At 34.1% G+C, this 26783-nt stretch overlaps 7 protein-coding genes across 13 annotated transcripts; 4 read left to right on the forward strand and 3 right to left on the reverse strand.

The window, feature by feature from the left end:
* Positions 1-578: 578 nt before the first annotated feature.
* LOC124223868 (BRO1 domain-containing protein BROX) lies at positions 579-5333 on the reverse strand. 2 transcript variants are annotated; one of them, XM_046636221.2, is made up of 8 exons: positions 5256-5333; positions 5057-5161; positions 4208-4429; positions 4022-4117; positions 3756-3934; positions 3402-3577; positions 3045-3277; positions 579-2965 (listed from the first exon to the last, which is right to left on the reverse strand). In XM_046636221.2, the coding sequence occupies exons 1-8, from the start codon at positions 5312-5314 to the stop codon at positions 2713-2715; spliced, it is 1323 nt and encodes a 440-aa protein (XP_046492177.1). In that variant the 5' UTR covers positions 5315-5333; the 3' UTR covers positions 579-2712. The 2 variants fall into 2 exon arrangements, with proteins under 2 accessions (XP_046492177.1, XP_046492178.1); XM_046636222.2 differs by lacking the exon at positions 5057-5161 and having other exon boundaries at positions 5256-5329.
* Positions 5334-6110: 777 nt separating this feature from the next.
* Positions 6111-9089, forward strand: LOC124223870 (lactoylglutathione lyase). 2 transcript variants are annotated; one of them, XM_046636227.2, is made up of 4 exons: positions 6111-6285; positions 6731-7026; positions 7894-7961; positions 8545-9087. In XM_046636227.2, the coding sequence occupies exons 2-4, from the start codon at positions 6731-6733 to the stop codon at positions 8730-8732; spliced, it is 552 nt and encodes a 183-aa protein (XP_046492183.1). In that variant the 5' UTR covers positions 6111-6285; the 3' UTR covers positions 8733-9087. The 2 variants fall into 2 exon arrangements, with proteins under 2 accessions (XP_046492183.1, XP_046492182.1); XM_046636226.2 differs by lacking the exon at positions 6111-6285 and adding an exon at positions 6398-6588 and having other exon boundaries at positions 8545-9089.
* Positions 9090-9548: 459 nt separating this feature from the next.
* Positions 9549-13030, forward strand: LOC124223573 (Tubulin-binding cofactor E). 3 transcript variants are annotated; one of them, XM_046635703.2, is made up of 9 exons: positions 9553-9691; positions 9778-9802; positions 9993-10175; positions 10254-10643; positions 11031-11312; positions 11467-11596; positions 11709-11997; positions 12387-12604; positions 12682-13030. In XM_046635703.2, the coding sequence occupies exons 3-9, from the start codon at positions 9994-9996 to the stop codon at positions 12772-12774; spliced, it is 1584 nt and encodes a 527-aa protein (XP_046491659.1). In that variant the 5' UTR covers positions 9553-9691; positions 9778-9802; position 9993; the 3' UTR covers positions 12775-13030. The 3 variants fall into 3 exon arrangements, with proteins under 3 accessions (XP_046491658.1, XP_046491660.1, XP_046491659.1); XM_046635702.2 differs by having other exon boundaries at positions 9549-9802; XM_046635704.2 differs by lacking the exon at positions 9778-9802 and having other exon boundaries at positions 9552-9691.
* Positions 12747-22420, reverse strand: Xpd (general transcription and DNA repair factor IIH helicase subunit XPD). 3 transcript variants are annotated; one of them, XM_046635697.2, is made up of 14 exons: positions 20383-22420; positions 19911-20108; positions 18112-18211; positions 17134-17388; positions 16824-17057; positions 16471-16594; positions 16192-16288; positions 15939-16072; positions 15278-15807; positions 15012-15187; positions 14545-14824; positions 14314-14424; positions 14110-14208; positions 12747-13928 (listed from the first exon to the last, which is right to left on the reverse strand). In XM_046635697.2, exons 2-14 carry the CDS (start codon positions 19916-19918, stop codon positions 13794-13796), a joined length of 2283 nt encoding a protein of 760 aa, XP_046491653.1. In that variant the 5' UTR covers positions 19919-20108; positions 20383-22420; the 3' UTR covers positions 12747-13793. The 3 variants fall into 3 exon arrangements, with proteins under 3 accessions (XP_046491653.1, XP_046491655.1, XP_046491654.1); XM_046635699.2 differs by lacking the exons at positions 19911-20108; positions 20383-22420 and adding an exon at positions 18408-18464; XM_046635698.1 differs by lacking the exons at positions 19911-20108; positions 20383-22420 and adding an exon at positions 18303-18462.
* On the forward strand, positions 19269-21074 carry LOC138191273 (uncharacterized). The gene is made up of 3 exons (XM_069137894.1): positions 19269-19832; positions 19925-20327; positions 20433-21074. Exons 1-3 carry the CDS (start codon positions 19500-19502, stop codon positions 20813-20815), a joined length of 1119 nt encoding a protein of 372 aa, XP_068993995.1. The 5' UTR covers positions 19269-19499; the 3' UTR covers positions 20816-21074.
* Positions 21835-24937, forward strand: LOC124223574 (odorant receptor 13a-like). Its single transcript, XM_046635705.2, has 6 exons — positions 21835-22202; positions 22264-22814; positions 22891-22990; positions 23248-23355; positions 23483-23638; positions 23727-24937. Exons 1-6 carry the CDS (start codon positions 21837-21839, stop codon positions 23793-23795), a joined length of 1350 nt encoding a protein of 449 aa, XP_046491661.2. The 5' UTR covers positions 21835-21836; the 3' UTR covers positions 23796-24937.
* LOC124223577 (uncharacterized) lies at positions 23820-26593 on the reverse strand. Its single transcript, XM_046635711.2, has 3 exons — positions 26347-26593; positions 24781-25014; positions 23820-24081 (listed from the first exon to the last, which is right to left on the reverse strand). Exons 1-3 carry the CDS (start codon positions 26590-26592, stop codon positions 23950-23952), a joined length of 612 nt encoding a protein of 203 aa, XP_046491667.1. The 5' UTR covers position 26593; the 3' UTR covers positions 23820-23949.
* Between the last annotated feature and the right edge of the window lie 190 nt (positions 26594-26783).

The raw sequence follows: 26783 nt of genomic DNA on the forward strand, positions 1-26783 counted from the left end.
TTAATTCTATGGACAAAATAATCTTACAATGGAAGTATAACACCAAACGTATCAATTATTGTCGCCATGTTGAAGAGATGCGTAATTATTGGAAGACATTTTTAGGGGGTGGGGGACTGGAATCCAGGATACATACATATAAACAAGAGACGGACAATGTGTGTGAACAAATCTCTTTCTCTTTCCCTCTATTTGATCTCACAAATATGCTTCATTCTAAGGATTTTATGTTATCTGAGACTAGCATGCAAAAATTTGGTTGTGTGACGATGAAAAGGGTGAGAAAAAAAAATGTCAACTGAGAGGACATGCATTTGAATTTTTCGTTGCCACATTTTACGTTTTACTAATTTCAATTTTTTTTTTTTTCATTTCAAATCTACAGCTGACTTGCGTTATTTTAACGTAATATTTTAGTAATAGTAAATAAATGAAAGTTTGCGAGTCATGCTTAATATTGTTTGAGTGTAGACGGATTCTCGGTACAATTCACCGTGCAAGTCATCATATTTCATTGGCTCAAATGATAACTTAGTGGGAGACAAGATTGTAGCAGAGACATTTTGTCATCTGCATCATTCAAGATAATTGCTTTATTCTACAGTATGCTTCGAATACATTATTTTTCAAATTGTAAAAAATATAATATTATTATAGTGTTTTTTCAAATGATTTGCATCACATTAGGTTATGCTTGCGAACAGTTTTGCCTATGCATTTTCATTTATCTCGGTCTAGTTAATTTTGTCATTGTTTTTATTACGTCAAACTGAATCGAGATAAAATTATGATTGTTTGTGCATAATGGAGTATGTAATTAAATATTAATAATACATAGCAAATTGTTACACGTTACAGAATTACAATAATTATAAAAATAACGTATTGTATTTATTTTATACGTGACAATACATACTTATTGAATACAGTATCGACGCTACACATAGCTTAAGTACCTAGCTAAAGCAATACTTATACATTTAAATGCGTTTGTCATATAATTTTGTAAATATATCTGTAAATATAATATTTAAACTAATATATAAAGCAACTAGTATTTAAGTTTATCTATGTATATATATATATATATATTAAAGTGGTTCAAAAAAACACGACCATCCAATTTTTTTTGCGGATGCCTTTTGAAAGATTCGAGATGTTGAATGAATGCTGCAGCCGCAAGGAAGACGTATACGATCAACTTTTGTAGGTCGTGAAATGCGTTTAAAGGTCTTTTTTTTAGCGGCTTTAGTTTTTATTTAAAAAATGATTTCTCCTCCAAAGAGTTCATGATTTCTTTGATTATTCATGAATACTCAATTTCGAAAAATATAGAACTGTTCAATAAATTCAGTGAATAGTTCTTTAGAATATGAGTTTCATCAGCTACATTGGATCTGTTGGTTTTATGATGTTTATAAATAAAAATACATTTTCTGGTGTAAAGAATTCATGATAAACATAATATTTTATGATTTTATAGTTCTGAAGTTTTTTATACATAACAATTGTTTTCCAAGAAAACTGCATTATTTAATAAGCATAGACATTCGACGATAAGAGTGACTTTAGTGACTGAAGCCAGAATTGATGAAATTTCAAGAGGAAGTAAACGTGTTTTTTAAGCACTGGTGAAAATCTGGTAAAATATCCTATTTCTTTAGGAATTTTTCCACAATTCCCCATCAAATCCGTCAAAAACGGAAGTCATGAGAATTTATTGAAAATATCGGAAAAAGTACGAAAAAAGGCCAAAAATTGACAGAATTTTATATTCTGCACTTTACTTAACGGTTTCTTAGCGCAGTTATAATATTTTTTGAATAATCTGGGATATGGAAGGCATGCAGAAATTTGGGTTTACTCGAAACTTTTAAAAGGCGTCTGCGAAACAAATTGGATGGTCGTATTTTTTTGAACCACCTTAATATATATATATACATATATACGTATGTATATGTGTGTCATCGCGGCACTTTTTGTGCTATACTTATCGATTTTCGCTATTCGGTAAAAATTTTGTGTTTATTGCATTTTTCATTACATTTCCCAAACACTGCATAAGCCAAATATTTTTTATAGTCCGCAACAGACGATATAAACTCTTTTGGCGAGTGTGGTAATTTAAAACGTCAAGTCTAAAATAGTACCATTAGTGAAATATGAATGTAAATATATATTGTGTATTGGTAAATCTCTCTTTCAATATTTTCAACAAATTTTTGTCTATAGGATAATGACATGATTAGTTATGAACGAAGAGAATATTTTTTGAAAATATTCTCATAGGCGAGGAGGTTGACTAGATCCAATGGATTTTAATCTTTCAGGAATTTCTGTAATATACTTTAAGTATCGTTTAAATAGTATTTATACGCATTGAAGAGCACTTGATGGTCAGGAACAGTGACTATTATTTATTGTTCAAACTAATACTGAAGCTTTATAGAAACGATTTGCACGTTATTGCATCGCTAGAAGCTAAAAAACATTGATTTATAACCAAGCAAAAGTTATCAGCTGTAATCATTATTGCATAATAATTTATGTGCATACGCTGTGGTATTATCATTAAAGCCAACTACTCTTGGAAAATTAATAGTACCGTGCACAAGTTAACATAGGCGACTGAAATACCTGTAATATCTACTAAAACTTCAAATATATTCACGTACGTTTAAAGTGTGCAAAATACTTTTCTTTGTGTATTTTTTATTGCAATAAACATCCACTTTCATTTTTAGGCTCTTTGGTAGTTTGATGCACCGCTTCTTCCTGTACAGGTGGTAGATCATGCTCTTTCGTATTACCTGTAGCCCCGCCTGCTGCTCCAACAAAACTCTTATACGCTGGCACACTCCAGAGATGATTTGGCGCTGGCATTGTAAAGTCTACAGGGCTTACTAAACCATAGGTAGCCTTAGTTTCCAGTGACGGTACATCTCCAGGCACCTTGTGGTGATATCTGAAGTAAGAATGAACATAGTAAGTGGTTCTCCGAGCAAAGTCAAAATCGATTTACTTAGTATTTCGGTTGTACTTACATGAAACCGTTTTCTCTTCTACACTTATCAAGCGTAATTCTCACCAGAGGAGCCAGTCGTTTAAATACAGCGTGTTGGTCAGGCTTTACTCTCGGCGCCGGGCCGTGAGTTTTACCATATTCCTGGCAAAGAGCTTTAGCTTTATTCAAAAAAATTTCACTTTCTTCCAAAGCTTTTATTGCTTCACCGCATTTATCCATAGATAAGAGATTCTCACCGCAATAATTATATGCCTGAAATATGTAAATCACCATAATCAAAAACAAATTGTTAGACCACTACGAATCAAGAAATCATGGATTTGGATTTATAATCGCAAAAAAAATATATATATATAATTAGAAATTTAAATCTTACATAGGATTGGTAAAAAGCTGCTTTCAGTTCGAGATATTTGATCCACTGAGCTGAAATTTCTGGCTTAAAGGGTTTCAAAGTATTGGCTGCATCCAGAAAGAGCTTGCTTGTTTCGTTGGCTAGTGCCGATATTAAATTATTGTTATGTTTCAACTCAACTGCTCGCGCTACTGTCACTGAGGAAGAAAGTGATTAATAAATTACTCAAAAGAAACTGATCTATACAATGAATCTTATTAAACAAAATAACAAGTTGTTACCACTGAAAAGAAGAAAATACTGTTTTCATGGAAACAATGAATTTAGTTTCATATCAGAAACTGTATCAATTATTGACTAAATTTTAATAAAAACCTTCTTGAGCCTCAGCTGTGCATTGATTTATGTAAGCATTCATAATACGTGGATCCAAATCACTGCCTAGTACCGGAGGATTGGAGAGTTGGGGTAAAAATTCGGTTTGTACAAAGGTGAAAATTCCCGCAGCTCTTCTCAACAAACCATGAATTTCTTTAGCCTCGTCCATACTTATACTGTGTAAATGCAATGATATTAATAAATGGACGAAACTTGCTAAAATGATATAATTGGGAAATTATACAAGTATCTATGAGACTCACTCGTCTTTCCCGGCAACCATTGCAGCATGTTTCATAAACCATATCGCAACGTTTATGCTGATATTAGCTGCTTCATAAACAGAGTCTGCATGAGAGCTGTTGAACAGATGAAATGAGAAGAAATTAGAACTATCGTTAATACATGTTGCCTTTATACTTAAAGAAATAAATTTGATTTAAACTCACTGAGTAAGCGAACCAAGCAGCGTATGAGTCCATTTGAAAACAAAAATATTTCGCAATTTACTTGGTTCAGGCCTTCCAATATGTTCGGTAGATGATTGGATTTCCCAGATTAGTCCATATAATAGGCTCAGATATGCTACGAAAGCTGGTTCAATTGTATCACTTGTATTATTTGCATCCCGTATTAAATCCAACAATCGGCTTCTTGACAACTTCAGATCGCTATACTCAGGAAAGATGAGACAATAGGTATACCAAAAGACATAATTGTGTTAAAAATGTTATTGCAGAATGATATATAGAAACATATATGCATTGTTACACATATCAGAATATCCTCGTAATCCAACTGTTAATTTACACACATTAAACAAGTTTTTCATCTTGCAAGAATATACATGTACATCTTTCTTTTTCATCAACCCCCCTCTATTGTGAAAGGAGAAATAATAGCATTCGTGTGTTTATAAGAACTTTTGCATGGCAAGATACCTGCTGGTTTTACAATTAGATCAAAACATCTAATAGCAACAAAATTGAAAATATATTTGTAACATCTCCTGCCACCATTTTGAATGCGAACGACATATCTGTGAAAGTGTATAATGCAAATACGTTCAACTGATTATCTGTCAAAAATGTATTGTCAGCTTGTTATATACAGGTGTTTTTCAAGATTAAAATGCTGTTATATGTTTGTATGCACAATCTATTGTTTTATGTGGCGTAAATGTTATACAGGTTTAGACTGGAAATTCCGTTACAACAATCGATATTATTTTAAGCGATGGAATCATTCTCGGTGTAAATTTTATTGCGAAAAAGTATAACTAATCCTTGGAGAGTAACCTGCAAAGTTTCTTTGTAGCTTCTGTAGACTCCTTCAATTTTATTTCGAATTTATGATTTGTCGTTGCTTTTAAAACGTTGCGATGGAACCAGTGAGCCATTTTGCTGTCGATCAACAGTAATATCAATTTTATTCAACCGTTTACACACTTAGGTGACGCGTTTGATTTGGCTCGATGCCTTTTTTGACAGATAATACCTGAATAATACACTAGCAGACCGAAGTGGACTCGTTGACAGGGGAGAAAGTGAAAGCATAGACTAGACTATGACCAAGAACTGCCACGCGTATGACCATAAAATATGTAATTGTATAGTGTCTACAAATACCGTGGTACTAATGTTAGTCTCTCAAATTTCGCCAGTTAATGGCGGAGACGCGCGAATGTTCGAATAGTGAAAATATTAAATATGTAATAAACAAACGTTTTTCTTATAGTCGTTGATGAAAGAATATAGTCAACGCCTACGTACAGTGAGGTATCAACTCATGATATTAGATTTTTTACATTTCTTAACTACAATGATATTGTAAATAGTTTTCCACAAATATCTCAAATAAACATTTCTGTTAAAAACTAGCTTGTAGTAAGTCGTTGAATAGGTTTATTCATTATCATCAACGTTATTACCCACAGTAGAACATCGATTATCCAAATTAATTGGGACTGAGCCTAGTTCGGATAATGAAAAGTTTGGATAATTGAAAAGCAATTTTTAATTTAAGGGATACATGCAATATAAATTCCAATCGACAACGTCTATATTAAATATCTAATTGTGAGTATGTATCGAACCTTTTTCAGACACCAAACGTTTAATTTATTACTTTTTACTACTATTATTACGGCTGCTACACATTTTTTAGCAAACAACAATGTACATTTCACGCCAAAAATATATTTTTTGATCCAACGTTCGAACAATTGAGCGTTCGGATAAATCAAGTCATGGTTCGGATAATTGAGGATTCGGATGACTGAGGTTCGGATAATCGAGGTTTTACAGTATTTATATGTGTTCAAAACTTCCCGCAATTTGAGTTCATCACAAAATGGCATACTAGAGATGTCCTTTATCGCAGGGTTCTGATAATTGTTAGGCAAGCACGTATCGTTTGTAACCTCGCTGAATTAACGTAGCATCGCTTCCACAGGCTTGGTCACGCACTGACTTGAGTTCCATTGCTATTTCTAATTTCACGGTTTTCATTCATAATCGTTGTCAAGGTAAGTAATTATTGAAATTAGGTTGATATTGCGTGTCACGGACACGCACGAAACTTAAGTAGTCATAGAGATGAAGGTTAGTGAAAAAATAACTCTACCAAGCAGATACATATAATTCACACGTTAGCTGTCAGTAGACAAGCTACTTAACCTGAAATATTTCACATGATAACAAGTAGTACTGTATAAATCAAATTTCCGTAATATTCACTCTGTACAGATGAGACGTTGCACAGAGAATGTAATTCTACCGATCTTGTTACCATTGCGACGAGAGTTTAGAAGGCTTTCTATAGCCAGATGGTACTAGATCATTTCCAAACTCATACGGAGCTATCATGAATTTATAACATTACATAATCCCGTATAATTTTTGTTTATCAATGTAGAACCGACGTTCAAAGAGGCAGGAAAATATCTCGTTATATTTTTATATTATTTTTAGATGGGAGAACCAACGGGGTTAACCAACAGCGAAGCACGAGAGCTTTGTACAAACCCAGATGAAGCAACAAAAGATTTCATCCTTTCCCAGATCATGTACCGTATTAAGGATCCACGCAAATCCTTGCCATTTTATACGGAAGTGTTAGGAATGCGATTACTTCAGAAATTGGATTTTCCTGAAATGAAATTTTCCGTCTATTTTCTCGGATTTGAGCGTGCTAGCGACATACCAACCGACAGAAGGGAATGTATCGAATGGACTTTTACAAGAAAAGCTGCTTTGGAGCTCACTCAGTATGTTGACTCATTGTTTTTCAACTTCTATCTCAAGAAGGTTTATCAGTAAATACGATTTTCTTAAAGTTTCTTCAAGAAATGATACATTTACTTGCAGTACTGTAAAACCGTATCATGAAGCAATTGTAAATACAAAATTTGCATATGTACAATCATCCTATGATTTTCCCAACTTTGGAAATTCAATGGGTGTACAGAGTCTTATAGAATGTCCAAGAGTTTACCAAAAAACTATTTAACGTGAGAAATCCGTACTCAAGAAATTGTACAAAAAATTTGAAATCATCTAAGTGTACACTTTTTAAACAATAATTAAGTTGATCCATAAATTTTGCCTGGTGTAGTGTTGATTGCATAAGAGACTCTGACAGTCCAGAATCGTTACCCTTGGTCTCCTCATCGAACAGAATGCTCCTTATAGTTGATTATAAATAATTTGCACATATTTGAAATTGATGAATTTGTCCAGTTAATGCGTACATTTTTTTACATATTTTACTTCCTACAAAATATGAACCAATTTTAAATTGAACTTACTCCTTAGTGTATTTTACCTAAAAAAAAATTTCGCTTTTCAACCTCAAATATTATTGATACAGCTGTCCCAATTGATTTTGACAACATTTTTTTTTCGTCAAGTAATTCCGTACAAAATTCATAAACTAAACTAATTCTATACTTCGCAAAACTACATTGATATCAAATAGTATAACTACAATAAATTCAGAGTCTGTAGTGAGATGATTGAGCGAACTATATGATGGCTTTGGAGTACAAACTCTTATCATTTACAATCGTGTACTTTTAGTATCTGACTATTTAACTGATCTTACCAATTTCTCATTGTTCGTTTTATTATTTCAGTAATTGGGGTACAGAAGTAGACCCCGACGCTAAGTATCACAATGGGAATACAGACCCTAGAGGATTTGGTAAGAAACAAAAAGTTGAATATTAGAAAATAATGGAAATAAAATTTAATGACTTAAATTCCAGAGTTAAAATTGGGCCTTTGCATGCAAAACTGTTATATGGGTATATAATACGATGTCACCTATGTTAAGATATATCTATTTGTCACGAAATATGTGGAATTCAATCATATGTAATATTCACGATTGTCTTTTGACGAAAAAAAGAAAATATGACATAATTATATAAAGTTTCACTGCTCTCTAAAAATATGGAAATGAAAATTTTATTTCATGCAGAGACCTAATCGATGATTCAGATTTTGCAAAACATCAAATTAAATTGATACACATTTTTGTTCCCTGTATATTTGTAAATGTTAACCAAGATTTTTATGCAAGAAGCTCATTCTGTTGGAAGTCAATCAACACTTGAACGGTGTTTGCTACCATTTGTAAAAAGTGTTTCCTGTCCCTCGACAAAAGAGATTCAGTTAAAATACATACCATTGAAATATTCATATTTTGTATTCAACTTGAATAGAAATTGCTATAAAGAATGAAGAGTACTTCGGTAAATATGAATAGTATTAAAAAATTTCAGGTCATATTGGACTCACGGTACCTGACGTGGATGTAGCATGTGAAAGATTTGCTAGGCTTGGTGTGGAATTTGTAAAAAAACCAAACGAGGGAAAGATGAAAGGTCTTGCCTTCATTAAAGATCCCGATGGTTATTGGATCGAAATATTAAGCGTATCCAATACTGTCGGTACGATAATGAACAACTAGTACATGCACATTTAGTAAAATCAATGATAAAAATTCCTGTTATAATATCTGCCAATGCACTAGCTTAGTGTAATGTGTATGTATTTAGAGATTAACAATCAGTATAACATGTCTTTAAAACATCAAAATAATTCTGTCCCTTAAGCTGCAGCAGACCAAATATATTTTAATGATGTACAATGTGTTGAAATGATAATGAAAAGATAATATGTAAAAACAGAATACTTACCTTTTATACTATATACTAATTGTTTTGTCTGTTACACTTATATTATAACGATGTACCTAATAATTATCATAGCTCATCTGTGTATGTATACTATGCTATTGCAAAAAATAAAATCAAAATATTTATTTTCAATCCCAAAATAGTGTAAATGGATTAATTAATTAGGTAGAAATTTTTTTTATCGAGGTTCAATAATTCTGAACTGCAGCCTCGTCAATGCCTGAAATTTTGAGGTCATGTATGGTTTAGTGACAGTTCTTTGAAGAGAATAATACTTTTTTTTAGTATGTTACCTCTCTTTATTGTGATCAAATTGGTGTCAATCCCCGTGAGAAAAACCCGTATATTTCTAGAATACAAATGACTAATAGACAGTTGAACGTAATGGCGTAAAGAAATGTACTTGAATGCCTAGTGAAATCTAGTTGAATTGTTTGTAAATGATATACACAAATTTTTGAAATCTCTGAAATGGATAACGCGTAATGCACCCGATTATGATTCTATATGTTAAAGTTTGAAATGAAACATCCGCTGTACAAAAGTTCCGTCGGTAAAACAGAAATTAGTTAAATGTGATCCCTGTCAACGTCTTGATCATGGAGCCTAGAGTAAGGCTCCATGATCTTGATCGTGAAGATAGGTGCAGGCTCGACCGAGAAATGTCAAATTGTCGTTTATAAATAAAAATTTTCATAGAAACGTGTTGAGCGAGGGGCCACCCTCTCGCGTAAGTATTATTTTCGGCAGTAGTTGTAATCTTAGAAATATAATTCTGACATCAAGTGTGAAATAACGTGAACACACCGCGTTTAGCTCTCATCTGTCAACTTGAGGTTAGGTATGTATTTCACATACGTATGTATACAATACCAATCGTCACAGTCATTGTTTATAACCGTAAAATTCACACGAACGAATTAAAATTACGTAGCTAAAGAATCACACGTTGAAATTAGTCGACCAAAAAAAAGGTTGAATAAAAATACTCCAAAAATGGAAATGTCAAACATCAGTGCGTCAAATTTCAGGATGGTTGAGGACAAAAACTACGAATTGGGCAGTAGGATCGAGTGCGACGGCTCTTTGGGTACCTTGAGATATGTTGGGCCAGTAGGCGACACAAAAGGCGAATGGCTAGGGATAGACTGGGATGATCCATCACGTGGCAAGCACAACGGCACATACGAGGGTGTAAAGTATTTTACAACTTGGTATGTATTTGAAAAGATAAAGAAATATTATCCATCTCGATAGATGTAATATCTATACTTTGGAATTGTTTTTAACAGGCACCCGACATCAGGCTCATTTATTCGCCACGGTAAAGCAAATTTTGGAATATCTTGTCCTGACGCGATTAAATCTCGTTATGGTTTGATCAATGACGATTTGGCGGGCATTGATAGGGAGAACTTAACCAGTCTGCAAAAGGAGATAAATGCACCGTTTTTAGAGATGGTTGGTTTTTCAAAGGTTAATAAGAAACAAAGCAAATTTGATCAACTAGAAATAATATGGCTGCGAGACCAATCAGTTAGCAATGCAGGAAACCCAGGAGAACTGGAGACATTGTGTCCAAGATTGAAGGAGCTCGACATTTCTAGAAATTTAACTAATTCGTGGAAAGTTATATCTGATATTTGCATTCAGCTTCGTTCTCTCACAAGGCTCAATGTCAGGTGAGATACTATTCATTCGATGATACCTTTTTGAAATTATTGTTCTAGGCTCGGTCTTTTACATATTAACAGATTTCTGTAAAAAAATCAATTGAATAGAGAAAAATTAATGCAAGAACGATTGTTTCCCCAATTGCACTAATACTTCTTGAAACAAAAAAGATACAGCCTAGTGATTAAAAAAGAAGTTTCAAAATATGTTGAAAATTACATGTTTTCTCACAGTATTCTTTATTCGTTTAAAGAAAATTATAATTCCATTTCTGTGATTCAATAACTATCTTGGATATGAAATAAATTCTGAGCTGATATTAATTATTTTCAATTTACAATGTGCAAATGAAAATGCCTTCTGTAATAATCAACTTCAATAATTTTATTTTACAGCGAAAATAAACTGCCGTGCGATATTGAAGTGGAACAATTTAGAAAATCGTTTTCAAATGTCACTCACTTAACGATGGCAAGGATGAATTATAATTGGGCAGATGTGCAACGATGCATTGCAATGTTTCCGTCAATCAGAGAACTATCCATATCTTTCAACATTGTAAATACCATAGAAAGACCACCAGATTGTTCAAACATAATGAAACTCAGAGCCCTAACTCTTGAGGGAAATTTAATTGAAAATTGGAATGAAATATTGAAATTAGGCTCACTTCCTTGGTAAAAATTTCTTATAACGAGACAAGAATTTTGATATAAAGATTAAACGATAAATGATCAGATATATCATAAATATCTATCATTTTTGTTGGTGAATATCACCTAAGTTTACTGACGCATAAGAAGTAATCAATGTTACCCCAATTCTTTTTAGCTTGGAATATCTAAATGTCAATGAAAATAGAATAAAAGTTGTAAGTTTTCCGACAGACAAGTCAATGACCAAGACAAGCTTATTTGCCAATCTTAGGCAGTTGCATATATCTAAAAACGACATATCAGAGGTAATTAATATTAACTTAGATAAGAAGATGAAAATGTTTGTAAAATAATTTTTTAAAAGGCATGCGATTATATAGATATTTGGAAAGTTGATAAAAAAAAATTAACTTTCAGTGGCGATCCATCAGCGAGTTGGATAAGCTTCTGAGTCTTGAGGATTTGAAATTTCGAGACAATCCGATTCTGAAGTGTGGAACTCCTGAGACCACACGCCAGCTAATTATTGCCAGAATATCAAAGCTTAAATTTTTAAATGGCACTGAAGTTTGGCAAGATGAAAGGACTGGCGCTGAATACGATTACTTGAAATTATTCGGAAAACAGTGGCTTGATACTGAAAGCATTCCAGAAAAAAGAGTGGAATTCATAACTGAACACCCTCAATATCCTTCATTAATTAAAAGCAAGTTTTTATATTTCACAAGTATTATTAATACTGTTAAGGTGAGACTCTGGTGAAATTTCGATAGTATCGAGTTTTCCGTTTTCGAAATAAATAAAAAAAATATGTGCATAAAAATTCTTTCCACCAAAATTTAGATTATTGTAGTATGTATCCTGAATCGCAGAAGATTAAAATTCTTTTTCAGGATACATACTACCATAATCTAAATTTTGCTGGAGGAAATTTTTAATCACATTTCTTTAGTCATTTCAAAAATCGAAAAACTTGCTATTTTCGAAATTTCACCAGAATCCCCTCCTTAAAGGCAAATAATAAATCAAAGGACTTAAATTGATTCCTTCGCTGTATGTGCCAAGATGCTGAATTCTACATAATGCAACTTTCAGAATATGGATTACCAGACGTTCATGTGTCAAAATTGAACGCTGGAATGGGATCGAATGTAATATCTGTGGAGTTTATTTGTCCGAATGATCCAAATCAGCCGCAAAGAGTTAGAAGAAAGCTGCTCAAGGATATGGAAGTCCAAAAGGTCGTTGGAATTGTACAACGATTGTTTAAAACTAGTGGAAAAATTCCTACTCTATCTTTTGTGCAGCAGACGGTAAGAATAGCAATCTTTAAAAATTCTATGTGTAATATTCTTGTGGCTCCTCAATTATTCTTTAATTAATTTTTCAGCTCTCCAGTAACGAAATAAAATTAGACAAACCGCTACAAAACTTGAGCTATTTTTCCATCCAAGATGGTGACCAGATTCTTGTCAGATGGTGACATATGTATATTTTACACAACGTGCATAGATTAATATAAAAGTATTTTCGATACTGTTAAAATTCCAACGTCGTACTATATGATCGTGAAATTAAATTAGTGCAGTTACTCTGTTACCTCAAATTGTGTTCATTTTTATTTCTCGATTTCGCTTCACTAAGTTTCAACATTTTTATGCTTATAATTGCTTTTCAGTTTTGTTTCTGCACTCTTGATCAGAATATAGAATAAAAATCGGTACTGCGTACGATACGAATTCTGTTAAAAAATTTACATTATCCGCATCACTGTGAAATCATCTACTTAATCGTATTCACTAAGCGATCATTTTCTTTAGACTTTTTTGTTTAATAGCTAGTGCCACTTATTTTTCTTAATTAACGTTGCGAATTTGGAAAACCTAATTAGGTTACAACACTTGACTAAGTTCGAAATGATGATGTAATTAACGTGCTTTATTGAATACTAATTCCTGTGAACTGAAACTGTGAATTATTTAAGGAAGCTTTTTTAATAAAACATGAAAAAAAAATTTAAATGAAACTTAATGTTATATTACATTCATATATCCACCGTTCGATATTTACATACCCATATCCGTATGCAATACAAGATAGAATTCTCACTAAACCAAGAAAACGTAAATATTTTTCAACTCAATGTTCACAAGACAGTGGACCGATATTCATAACAAAATATGACTAAGGTATTTATAAAGATGAATAGAATTTGAATTATCCACTAGCAATTATGATTTCAGTTCTTTTAGTTTTTTTCATTCATTTTTTTACCAAACAAGATTTAATGTTTTCTTAGTATACATGGTGTACAAGGAAAAAAAAGAGAACAATATACATAAATAAAGTCACCTTTCATAAGACATCTTTATCAACCAGTTATCGAATAGCGGTAAAATTGTGTCTGTCGGCTAATGTGAAATTGGTATTAGAATGTGTTCTAATCTTACCCGATATTCCTCTAACTCTATACTCTTAGACCTCTAAGAATGAGGCACCATTTTAATTTTGTTGTGCTTGTTTCTCAAATTTGCTGGCTTCTTCCTTTTCCAATTGTTCCCTAGTCAAAAGAGACAATCCGAGCTGATCTTCCCTCGTAAATGGCTGAGCCATTTGTCGCAACCACCTTTTGCTTATCTAGAAAAAATTTGTTGTGATACATACGGGTTTATTTTACTTTGTACGATCGATAAATTATTTTAATTAAGATGTCGAATTTAACGATGATTATTGATTATAATACGAAGATAACATCTTCAGGATTACATTTCATATCTATAGTATTTTCAGGAGATTATAATTGATGTCATTTCAGAACCTGTATTGCTTCTTCTGTTGATAAATTGCAAAGACTGTCTGTAAGGTGTTCTTGAATCCATTTGGGCAATTTGCTTCTTTTGTCCGCTCTTGAAAAACGCTGAAAAGTTTGTAAACCAAATCATTTTCAGTAACAACGTAAAAGCTATCATTTATCGACAGGAACTCCAATCTGTGATGAATTATAAAAAACTTTGTACAGTACCTTGTCCGCGAACACCATGATACCATAGTCAGTTTTGCCTCTTATGGCTCGGCCAACGCACTGCGCGGCATGCCGCATTGCATCAAACGTTAAGAAATCATTTTCTCTTATCTGAAATTTAAAGAAAAATTGCACATTTTATGTCTTATTGATAGATTAGAAAAAACCTGACTGAAAATTTAATCCAAGGTATGTCATAGCTTTTAAAATGACAAAACTTCTGATACTAACTTGAAATTGATCTCGTAGATATTCTAGTCTGGCTTTCAAGATCCGGGACTGAGTGTAAACGTAAGGTATACCGAACATAAGAACAGCTCTTCCTAAATGGTGGTCAAAATCAACCCCCTCTGACACTTTGCCTCGAGCTACGGATAATAAAACAGCTCCACGTCCATTTTCGCATGCTTTTATGTAGTTCATCAAGGCCAAACTTGTTTCTGCAGAGTCTTGTGTCTCGATGAAGAGTAATTTGTGCCTCTGAAGTTGGTCTACTACTCCTTGATCATACCTAAAAAAAACATAACGATATTTTTTAATGATTGAATCATGTTTAGTCGAAATCCGGTCAGTTTTGTAATTAATTTATTTGGTTAAAAAACCACATGTTTCCGACGTTTCGGCCGGGCCGAAATATTTTTTAATCATAAATTCACATATGTGTTCAATTATTATGCTAGATTCTCTTCACTACCTACCATGCAGCAACTACAGATTCCATGTATGAATAGGAGGTGAAAAAACAGACTAAACCGTCTGGTACAGCTGCTGAGAATTCTACCAATAATTGTCCATAATTTCTTATCACGGCGACATCTTCTCTAGTTTCAAATTTAGATGATATCGCTACCTGGTCATTACCTTTGGCAACGATCTGAAAATTAATTGAACGATTGAACGGTCATCGTGAATGAAGTACTGCATTGTTTTTTTAACTGTAAAATATGCAAAGACGAAATCTCACCATTGGTAACAAACAAGGTCTTGCAAGAGTCATGGTAAACGACGACATGATTACAGGATGAAAATCTAAGATCTTTGGATACATGTCTAAGGGCGAAAGTGTTCCCGAGGTGATAATGACTGACTGAAATCTGTCAAATATTGGTTTCATAGCAATAGAACAATCGAGACAGCTAAAATGTAGAATTGGGTTTAGAACCGTTGGTGTTTTATCATCGAATGGTTCGACTATGATAGTGAAACCTTTTGTGTACGTGGAAACAAGAGTGGCAAGGTGCGTGACCAAAATCAGAGGCGAAAAATCTGTAACATCACTAATTTCCATCGTTCGTAAAAGCGATGCTAATCTCTCCGCGCAAAACTTCAGGGGTTTTCTTTCTATGCAAACTTTAGACTGGATGTCGCGTAGAAATCCAGCTGGCGATTCCTGCATTACATGCTGCACTCGAAGCCTTGTTTTTAGGTATTCTACAAACCGCTTCAAGAATCCAACAAAGTGTTCGGCATTTCTTATGTTGCCAGGAACAACCTCTGGAAAAAAGATACATGCATTTTTTAATCAGCGCTATATCTCACCGTAAGTAAAGCAAAGAAAATATATCCATTTTACAACATTTTCATTGATTTATCGGATGAAAGTTACTCATGTAAGTTAGACTTACCTTGAAGTACTTCATCTGGCAAAATTGGGTTGGACAAAATAATGTCAGTTTCTCTTGCCGTTTGCGCACCTTTGAGGCCTTCAACTAATCTACTGTATTCCTCTTTTAATTTATTCACGTCGTCTTCTCTCATCCTGAAAATCATAAATGAACGAATAACAAAGAGCAATGTCGGTTTTTATGAACTATAAAATTTGTGTGAAACTTGGAACTTAATATCTATATAAACTAATTGTGATTTGGTTTAACTTACTCAGCCACAGTTTTCTCCAAAATTTGTATATTTGCTGTGCTTTTTTCAACTATTCTTTTGTTTATTTTGACGCTCATTGAGTCTATGCATACGTTGTCTGAAAATAATGTCGAAAATCTTCTGTTAAGTACAATGGATGTGACCACACTTTTGGCTCCCCAATATTATTAACAATACGATGTAGTTTGTATATCCATTTGTTTTATGTGTTCAATTTATGTCCATGTATGCTGTATGCACGTATGTTCTTAAAAGTTTGATTAAATAGAAAATTATTACCGATGTTGTGTGCCTCGTCAAAAACTACAACAGATGTTTTACTCAATTCTTTAGATACAGTTTCAGCAATTTTTGGATCGAGAAGATAGTGGTAACTGTATACAACGATGTGAGCTTGCAGTATCTGAAAGATAAAAGAAAAGTTTTCAAATCTGTAACTGGACCACATGATTCAAACAGTTCCAGTCCTATGTAAAACAAAATATACATTGTTCAAGTCAAAAAATAAGAAGAGAGAAGTGGTGACAATAATATGACAACAAAAATTTTGTTTTCAAAAGAACGAGTAAAGAAACAGGTTTATAAATTAATAAATTAATTGATCAATGAACTTAAATAATCAACAGACCAACCGTAAATCTAGCCAAAAAATATGGACACCAATTCCTGTCTCTTCCATACTCTTTCAGGTCATCCAGGGAATAAATTCCAGCAGGCACAATCTGTTCACGTCCCTCTAAATCGAATCCCTCATAAAAGCTGCAAACTGGCGTTGATTCATCGTAATTATGCCTTTCTCTTATATACGAGGCAGTGAGGGAATGACATCGACCGTCAACAATTTTTCCTTCACGTTCTCTGCTTATCTGAAAAATATAATCATCTTATCAATCAGCTGATTCTTTGTTATTAGAAAATGAATGAATAATATACTCAACGAACTTCTGGATGTATGCACATGTTTTTCCTAGAGCTCAGCACCAATCCAACAAGTTTTGGCTTTACTCCATCCTCTTTTTCATAGTATTCTATAAGATTTTTTAATTCTTCTATGACTTTCTCTATCTCCGGTACTGTACGTGAGCAGTATATTAATTTAGTTATCTTCAAGGGGTTTTGCAGCATGTAAGCCACAATCAGTGACAGTAATGTCACAGTTTTTCCAGTACCCGAAGGCATTTCCAAGAGGCAATGACCCTGTAGAATATATATTCATTATATTAGAGACGCCTTAACTGATTTGATAATTTTTAATAATTTACTTTCCTATGCTTGTTAATACGTGTAATTATTTTTCAAATGATGGTATTAAAAATTATTAATCATTGAATTCTTTGAGGAGGATTAGCCTATTTCATGAAAGTAGCACTGAAAGACCAACAAAGTTTCTGTTAATTAATGTGTCTCAACTACAAAGAATTATTCTTAAACCTTCATGAAATTGACAAAGCTTGATTGCGAGTTATTAAACACAAAGGAATAAATTTATAGCTTGTTGTATGGCATTTAAAAAAAGCTCTTCCTGCATGAGAGCATGAGCAATATTTAGAAGTTTCCTCACTTAAAAACAAGCATTCTACTGTTTTTCCAAATAATTACAATGATTTTATTATTCATATGCATGGAAAGTAAGACATTGAAAACTTTTTAACTTAAAGAATGTTTACTCATCAGTTGGAGGAATCAATCTCTTGGCAAATCATTGAATCAGTTTTCCTTCAAAGTGTTTAAATTACATGAATAAACATATTTTGAAGGATCAAATCTTCGCAAGCTTCAGAGAAATAATAAAATAATGTATATTTATATCGTAAGATAAATTGTGAAGTTTGGAAACGCAGTTTGGAGGTTAAGAAGGCGAATTTGTAAGCTGTTTATTAATATGGGGTGTGATATCTCGTTATTAAAGGCAAGATTTACCCTAGCATCGAGACCTCGCTTGAGTTCCAACATGTACGCATACTGTTCCGGGTAAATGTAATCGTAGGGGAAGTACACAATCAATCCGTCGACACTGATTCTGTAAGAAGAAGATGCCAAGTTTATTTCATAATACGGAATACTTTCTCGTTGCTTATTGTTTGATAACGAAATTACACCCAGATAATTACTTCATTTTTGTTGTTTACGAATTTCTTTCTGCCACATTTATAACAAATCTACTTCACTGGTTCTTATTGTTTATAGCCTCCAAAGTTCACGTTTACGATGCTTACATGCGTCAGGTTGCCGACCGCTCGTGCGAATCCAGGGTATCAGGATTAGATTAGGTTAGTTTTTTTTCTGAATGTGACAGTTAAGTTAGGTGAGGTATTAAGGAGAACTTTCATGAGTAGCAAAAACCAGCAGCAGTTTAGTAACTTACTAGATGTTACTAACATCTGTCTAGGGTGTATTCCGCAAGGAAACTGTGGCAGTCCAGTAATAGTATATTTTGAATTTTCTAACTAGCGATTGGTACTATTTACTGGTCATTTACTGCCAAAATGTGCCACAGTTTCCTGGCGGAATACACCCCTAGTAATTTAACGTCGCAGCTGCACTGCTTATAAGGGCCGTGTTCGTAAATTGACTGACAGTACTGAAAATTCCCTAGGACAGAGTCAGAGCTATCCATGAACTTGGAAGCGCAAAAGAGATGAAAGATTGCTGACAGTACTGTCAGTCAATTTTCGAACACGGCCAAAAATATCTTGCGTTTGCTGCTCTGCTGGTCGGATGAATGAACTTCAATTTCTAACATTAGCGTATGTATGTACATAGTGATGTACATACATAGCCACTTATATGGGTATTACCATACGTGATATGGCGAATCTCTGGAAGCTAGTCTGGACCAAAGAATCTTGACTACATGAAATTAGATTAGTGCATCAAATTGATTTCTATAGAGAAGTTTAGTCGAAATCGTATCGAAAAATTACATGCAAAGACTGTATTACAAATGCAGATGACAACATCACTACTATAACTGTTGCTTCAGTAAAATAGTATGATTGTGTGATATTTGAAAACCTTAGATAGAATTTTTGAAATACTGAGAACACAGTTGAAAATGAAGATGGAATGGGTACCCATGTTTTGTAAAAATTATTGGTAACAAAAACATTTGCAGAACTTCAGATTCGTACATTGGAAAATACTTTCGAATATTTAACTAGTTATTTCTAACCCGCGTTTGTGATATTTTGCTAGATGTGACAGACTTTGAAATTAAATTGTAATACGATACGTTTCGTTTCGCGTTCGTTGCATTTCGAAATTGTGCATTATACGTTGATGTAAATGTCAGCTTCCGCTAGGTTAAAATGCCCGTAGAATGGACAGAGGCGCGAGTTTACAAACTAGTTTTATCGTACATTCGGCACGAATGCCTGTGGAAACACGATAGTGATTCGTATAATGATTTGGAGGCACGGTACACCGCATACCTGGGGATAATTCGAGACCTGAACATTCGCGATCTGACCGTGAACGAGGTTCGCGACAGAATAAAGCAAATAAAGCGAACCTATCGCATGGAATTGGTAAAGATCAACGATGCTAACTTCCGGGGATTCCCCTACAAGCCAAAAATCACTTGGTTTGAATTGATCCACGAATTTTTACGCGCTTATATCACAGAACAGGATTCTAACGCCGTTAGTTTATTACCAGGATTAAAGTTCAATTACTGAAAAAAATTATTCCTATGTATATAACTATTCTGATCAAATTACCTTCGCATGTCTAGGATAGCTCGCTACATGTTGAGGCGAATAATGGTGAGCCAGAAGAATTCAACCATCACACCTCCCAGTCGTTGTTATATTCGCAACGTTGCTGTCCAATAAACCAGTGTCCCAGCTGTGTTAGACATTTTCCAACTCAACTCAATCTCGACATATCCCCAACAAAGTTGACGAAAAATGCTGTACCTTTAAAACAGAAAATTAATCTTGCCTCGCAACATGACTTTATCAGGCAGCAAACACCCAGAGCTTTGCAATCCATTCCGAATATCAGTTCATTTTCAACCTCTGGCGATTGTTCAATAATCAGAGCTTCGAACGCAGAAGTAAAGTCACAAGTCATAACCAATTCGATCAAGAAACACAAGTCGCAAAAAAAGTATGGCGATGAATTTGATGCTTTTGGTAAGAAAATCTTATAATTTGAAATGTTTAAAAGACTCTCTTGCAAAATACTAACGTTTTTTTGTACATTCTCCATGGGCTAATTGTCATATTTATACTTGCTAGGCAAAAGTGTCGCATGCCAATTGCGCGAACTGTCATTGCCACATGCGCTTCGAACTCAAACAAACATTCAGAGTCTGCTTGCTGAGGAGAGGATAAATTCTAACAAGGAGAAAGTGATTAATAACCAAAGTGCAGAGGAAGTCTCTCAACATCACAGGCACTACAGGGATTCTCGGTGGACACAACCTTCGAGGAATAGTCGTTCGTCATTCATCTGCAATGCAAATTTCCAATGTCCATCAGCTAGTGATTTGAGCTCTTCTGGTCACCTGAGTAATGGAAGACGCACGAAACTTGTTGAAAGAAATCAGATAGTGAATTGTCATCCGGATAATTGTATTGCCTCTAAAATTTCATATAAAAAAGCTAGTCTAAAAACTTAGTAGGAATTTAACATCTGTAGCACAATTATAAATTTCTTACATAAGCATTCACATCGTCAAAACAAGGCAAAGTGACGCGTTTAAAGTCTACGAAAAGTTTCTATTCCAAGGAAATCTGGAGTTAGTGTGTTAAAATGTTTGATGATTCATTCACGTTTGCTAAACATATTTTTTATAGTATGGTTACTTCTAATTTTGGTGTTCCTAAGTACATATTTTTCATCTTAGTAGCAGTCTGATAAAAAATAATTTTGTATGTAATGTATTTTTTACATGAAGTTATGGATATCTTTTTGTAAAACGATTATGTCAATATACATCAATTTCTTTTATAACATAATAATAATAATCACGTTCAGTCCTGCCATATGTGTGTACGTACTCATAATCGGACAGCTTATACAGGGTGAGACAGGCATCGGTTAGTGACCATTATTATGTGTCTGCTGTCATTTTAAGATGTTTATTAGAAACATCCGCATTCACACAGAGGATAAGGAAAACTGTGAAAAACCTTCCCCAAGTGTGGCCATGCCGAGTTCAAATCTCAGCTTGTCAATTCAGCACCTGTTCGACATGATTCATCTGACCCATCATTTGAACTCAAGACCTCCCATTCTGTAGTTTCGCATACTATGTGCAATGCTCCTACGTTTGATTTTACCCTATTGAGAAAATCAATTTTTCCTCAATTAAATAAAACAATTTTTACTGTAAAAGTATTAGATTGGTAAAGGAGATAATTGTTTCCATCTCTGCCTAGTGGGAATCCCAACTTCATATCGCCGAGCTGTTACGGAAATAATAGTTCTTTCACTTGTAAGATAGTCATGAATACGCAGGTGACATGAAATAACAGGTATAAAAGCTTTACAATTCAACTACATCCTCTATAATTCAGGATGACCGAAGGCCAGTAATAATAGGTCTTTCCTCCTGACTTGCAACAACAGCAATTTTCTCAGTCAACCCTCACACTGTATGATTTCGTCTTGCATTTTTCATCCAGCCATCACCTGGCATGTCCAGAAGACGCAATCTGAGAAACAGTTCAACCTGTCTCAAATATATTGGAAGTTTTGAGAAAACTCATGGTCAGTTCTCCGTTTTCCATTTCGAACTCTTTCCATTCTCCTCAGTCAATTCGTTAATTTCATTAAGAATTATGATCAAGCTTGAAACTTCTCTGTGGTACATAAGTATTTTTTTAAGAGGATTGTCGTTTTGGCCGCTATCCTCGGAAGCTTCAGTTGTCACAAAAACGATAAGCCTCGCTCACTTTATGCTAATCTTTTTTGCTGCTACTTTAATGTTTTTCCAAATTTTGGTGTATGTTTATCAGAATTCAATAAGTTCGCAGTTTATCGCCGAGCATGTCAGTACACAGGTAACGTATCGAATCACTCATTGTAAGATATACCACATTTACAAGTTCATCTTTTCTGCAGCTCGCATTTCTACAATTAACGATCAAGGTGGTAATGTACAGAATTCATAAAGAGAAATTATGCAAACTCTTGATGGATGTAAATCATATGATAAAGAACGGTTCTCCATGCCTGAGAAAACATCTTGAGGGATACGCGAGTACTTGTAACCTCGTTTATTTTACATACACAACCACAATATTCTTACTGGCGACAGACTATTGTCTGGTACCATTCTTTAAGGCTGACAAAGATCTGCCAATAACAGCATGGTATCCTTTCGATTACAAACAGTCAACCCTTCATTATAGTATTGCTTATTTGCATCAACTGTGCGTCATTGTCATGTCTTGGCTTTGCTCCGGAGTTGATGTGACCTTTGGTCTCCTTGTATTTTGTTGCTGTGCACGATACAAAGTCATGCAAGATATACTAAAAAGTTTGAAGCAGCCAGATATGGAGTCGATGAAATATGAAGAAAATCATGGAAAAAATGAATCTAATGATGAACTTATTGTGGCGTACAGCAAAAAAATTAAAAAATTAGTGGACCTGCATTGTCAAGTTTTCAAGTGAGTGGAACTTTGTGTAATTCGTATTACCTTTTCATGATTATTTCAAAACATTATACAAGTATTTTCTTCATAGTTCAATACGTGATATAAATGATATACATACATGGATATTACTTGTACTATTTCTTACGTCTGTGATAATGATATGTTGTGCTGGATTACAAATTACAAACGTAAGTTTTTTCAAGGAGCCTTGGAGTACATATATTATTAAATTATATTATATTGCGTTGTATTGCTTGTAATATCATGTCAACCATACGGTTCTAGAGTTTATAACACAAGAAGTCGCCTTATCTGCTTTTTGACATAGATTTCAAGTCAAAATTGTCAACAGTTTCGTTACAGAATATGAATAAGTATATCAGTCCAATATGGACATGAACACTTGCCCATGATTGACATACTCTTTGTTTATTCTCTCACAAAGGTAGCTGAACAATCACTCAATTCCAAATTTGTATTCTCTTGTCTGGTATGCTGTGTTTTATTGGAATTACTCTTTTACTTTGTGCCAGGTGACATCCTCGTCACAGAGGTGAGCATCATCAAATCGTTAGATACATTACAATCAAATATGCTTAATTTTGCATACTAAATCAGATATTACTTCTTCTGTACTTCTTATACTTGTGATCATAAGTAAACATTCGATATATCCTTAGGCAAATGCTTTAGGGTTGGCAGCCTATTGTAGTTCTTGGGAGTCAATGCCACCCAACCATCGAAATTCTATACTGTCAATTATGTTGCGCTGCGCAGCGCCACCAAAACTACAGGGTGCACGAGTCAAGACCCTTATTCTACAAAATTATGGTTCTGTGAGTTTGAAATAGGTCAACATAGTACAATGAAAATTGCGTAAGTTGACCCCAATTGTCTACGTATACAATAAATTTGTGTTTCTAGCTTTTGGCCACTACAGCTTCTTACTTCACATCTTTACAAGCTATTGCTGGAGTTGATGGATCGAAATAGTAGTAAATTTACGAGTCATAGCTCTTGTGAGTCTTAAATTGTTGTTGTATTTTGGTTTTCAGACAGCAAATTATTAGACATTTGTATTATGAAAAATAGATGGCATTATATATCAACACATATGAATAAGTGTTCATTGTTGAGTTAAGATTATTTAATTACTTGTAGTTTTCATATCTAAGTAAGCACCAGCGATTAAATCATCTTGTTGAACACCCAGTTTGGCCATCAATTCGTTGGCTATTTTTTGTCCATCTTCCAGCGACTGGTCCTCATTAAGAACCACCTACCAATGTGCAATTGGTGTAGTTATTCCAAAGCACAGTTTATACAGAATGCGTATGAGTTATATTCCCACATTACGAACATACAGTAATCGACAGATATGCACAAGTACAATTTTGTATTTATAGTACAGTAAAAGGTGTCCTGATATTCAGAAAGGGCTTATTCAGAGGTTTTAATGAATTGAAATGTAAGGGGAAATATCATTATAAACCATGACTTGAGGCTGGCTGTTCCAGCTCTCAGCTGGAGTTCACCCTTAATTCAAGATCTTCATTCAACATTTTGATTAGGTAATAGTTGAGCAATTCATGTCAAGGCCAGGTCCATGCAATTCATCAGTTAGTAATAGACATCAGTTGACAGTTTTTTAAATTAATTGATTAATCGATAATTTCATTTAATCATTTTTCTAATCGATTGATTAATCTATATTTCCAATTGTTCGATTAATCAACTGCTAAATTAATCAAAGTACCAGCTTTTTCAATCAATCATATAGCCCATCGCAAGAGTGAATATCACTTGAAAATTGGAACGGGTAGTTTCAAGACTTTGAATGGCATTTTTGTTTGAATCATATTAAAAAGCTGCAACATTCCTTGGAGAATACATCAAAATAATTTGAAATGTTTATAAAAAGAGTAAAGCAGAACTCCAAATTGTTAAATATCTTGATGATACGATTTATCTGTCATACCTCAAGTTCCATAAAATCACCCAAGCCATTCACATTGTCGATATGGACTCTGGTTTGACCGACAAGGTACAACATCCTTAGCTTTTGGATTATACCGATAACTCCGTTAGAGTTTTTTAGTACTTCTGCTATGCCTTGGACATCTTCTTTGCACACTGCAGTTTTAGAAAAGTTACTGAGCTTTGGGCCTTCGGTATCTGGTCTGTCATAGTAAATGAGATCCCCAGAACCGTCCTAACAACAGTTAATACAGATATCATTCTAAGAGGTTTATTCATTATTAATATAAAAAAAAAAATGACTATTCAATGTGAATGTTTGTAGATGTGACTATAATTATGTTTGCTTTAATTAATTCTTGATATTACTCATGATGTTACTCAAAGATATTTCAAAAATAAATTTAATTGAAGTGGCTTTATCATTCACTGATAAATTGGTGGTCGAAATAAGTTTAAATCATATTTGTGAAACTGGGCATACAGAACCTGAATTAGCTGAAAAGAATTGATCTACTTTAAATTTCAGATATTGTGGATACTATATGCGTAGCATTAATAGAATTGATACACGTGTTAGAACAAATTTAAAAAAAATTCAAAGTAACAGCTATGTATGTTTTTTCATATCATGTACTGGAAGGGTCATGTTCGATTAGTTTCGAAAATTGGCCGAAAAAAGCCCAGATTTCATGGGTAGCAGAAAAGCAGAAACAGTTTGGTAACTTACCAGATGTTACTAACATCTGTCTAGTGATTTGACCATGGAATGGAAGGAGAACAAAACCCCATATTTCGCTGACAGAAAGTGGTTCCATTTTTCGGGAAAAAGGTAGAGTTGTTAACAGTGTGGAATCGCTATCTTTCGGCTAGCGGGAACATTCAAATGGATTTAATAATAGAACTCAGAAAATTTGTGGAAGAAGGCGTTGATACGAATTATTTGAGAATGACTAGCGATGCAGTCGACACGAGATTGGGAGTCACTGCCATATAATTTGTATAGAATCGAACTCGCATTTCGTTTCGGACGAAAAACAAGTTGGTCCGAAGCCCACGGCATTAACGAATGAATATCTATACATACAATACGTATGTTATATTTATGGAGTTAGAGGCATATCTCTATGGTTAAAGGTAAGGAGAAGTATCTCATATGGCTTTTCAACTAAAGTGTCCGCTAAAAAGCAGCAAGTAGTGATTCAACAAGTCACCACAATGGTGCTCACAAGCAATAAGGGTCACAATTTGATTGACGCTTAGCATTCAGGTTTAATGTCCTTGGCGCTTTGTGCAACTTTTGCTGCAGCACCGCCATCTTAATTTGCCTGTACTTTACGGATACTTTCTATGCATAGAGATAGTCCTCTTTATCTCTATTCTCCATAGTTATATTGGAATGTGCTTGTAAGGAATCGATTAGTCAGTTCGGAACCGCTTCTCCACGAAATTACTGATTATCCTTTGCATGCATTCTCCAAAATTTAACGTCGATATAATTTATTATCACCATTGCTTTCACTCAAACATTCGAGGTTAAGAATTTTGTTAATAGTAAATTGCTTACCTCAAATTTTCGTAGTTTCAGGCGTCCGATTGGCACTTTGAAAAATGTATCATGTTGTTTGATTACAAATCCCTGAGAATTACTCAAAATTTTCGCTTTTGATATGATGTCCTCTCTGTCTCGAATTTTTGCTTTGATTTCTACGTTTCGCATCGTGCAATTCTGACTCGTTAAGGAAGCACTGACTGGAAACCGTCCAAGTCGCCGAAACACGCTTTTCGTTCCCACGAAAAATGAATACATCATTTATTTGTACTCCTTCCACCGGCCAATCAGCGTGTTCTGATGTCCTACATATCCTGCTCCTGTCCCGACACGCGGGCGATTTAAATGAAATCCTATTTATGTTCCATTACATCGACCCAAAACAGCGGCTGTCAATTTCCACATGTATCTTTTTCGAAAATCTAATCTCTCGCTAGTTAAATTTCGACAGT

The sequence above is a fragment of the Neodiprion pinetum genome, chromosome 7, assembly GCF_021155775.2.
Source record: "Neodiprion pinetum isolate iyNeoPine1 chromosome 7, iyNeoPine1.2, whole genome shotgun sequence".
In the NCBI taxonomy this organism is placed as follows: domain Eukaryota; kingdom Metazoa; phylum Arthropoda; class Insecta; order Hymenoptera; family Diprionidae; genus Neodiprion; species Neodiprion pinetum.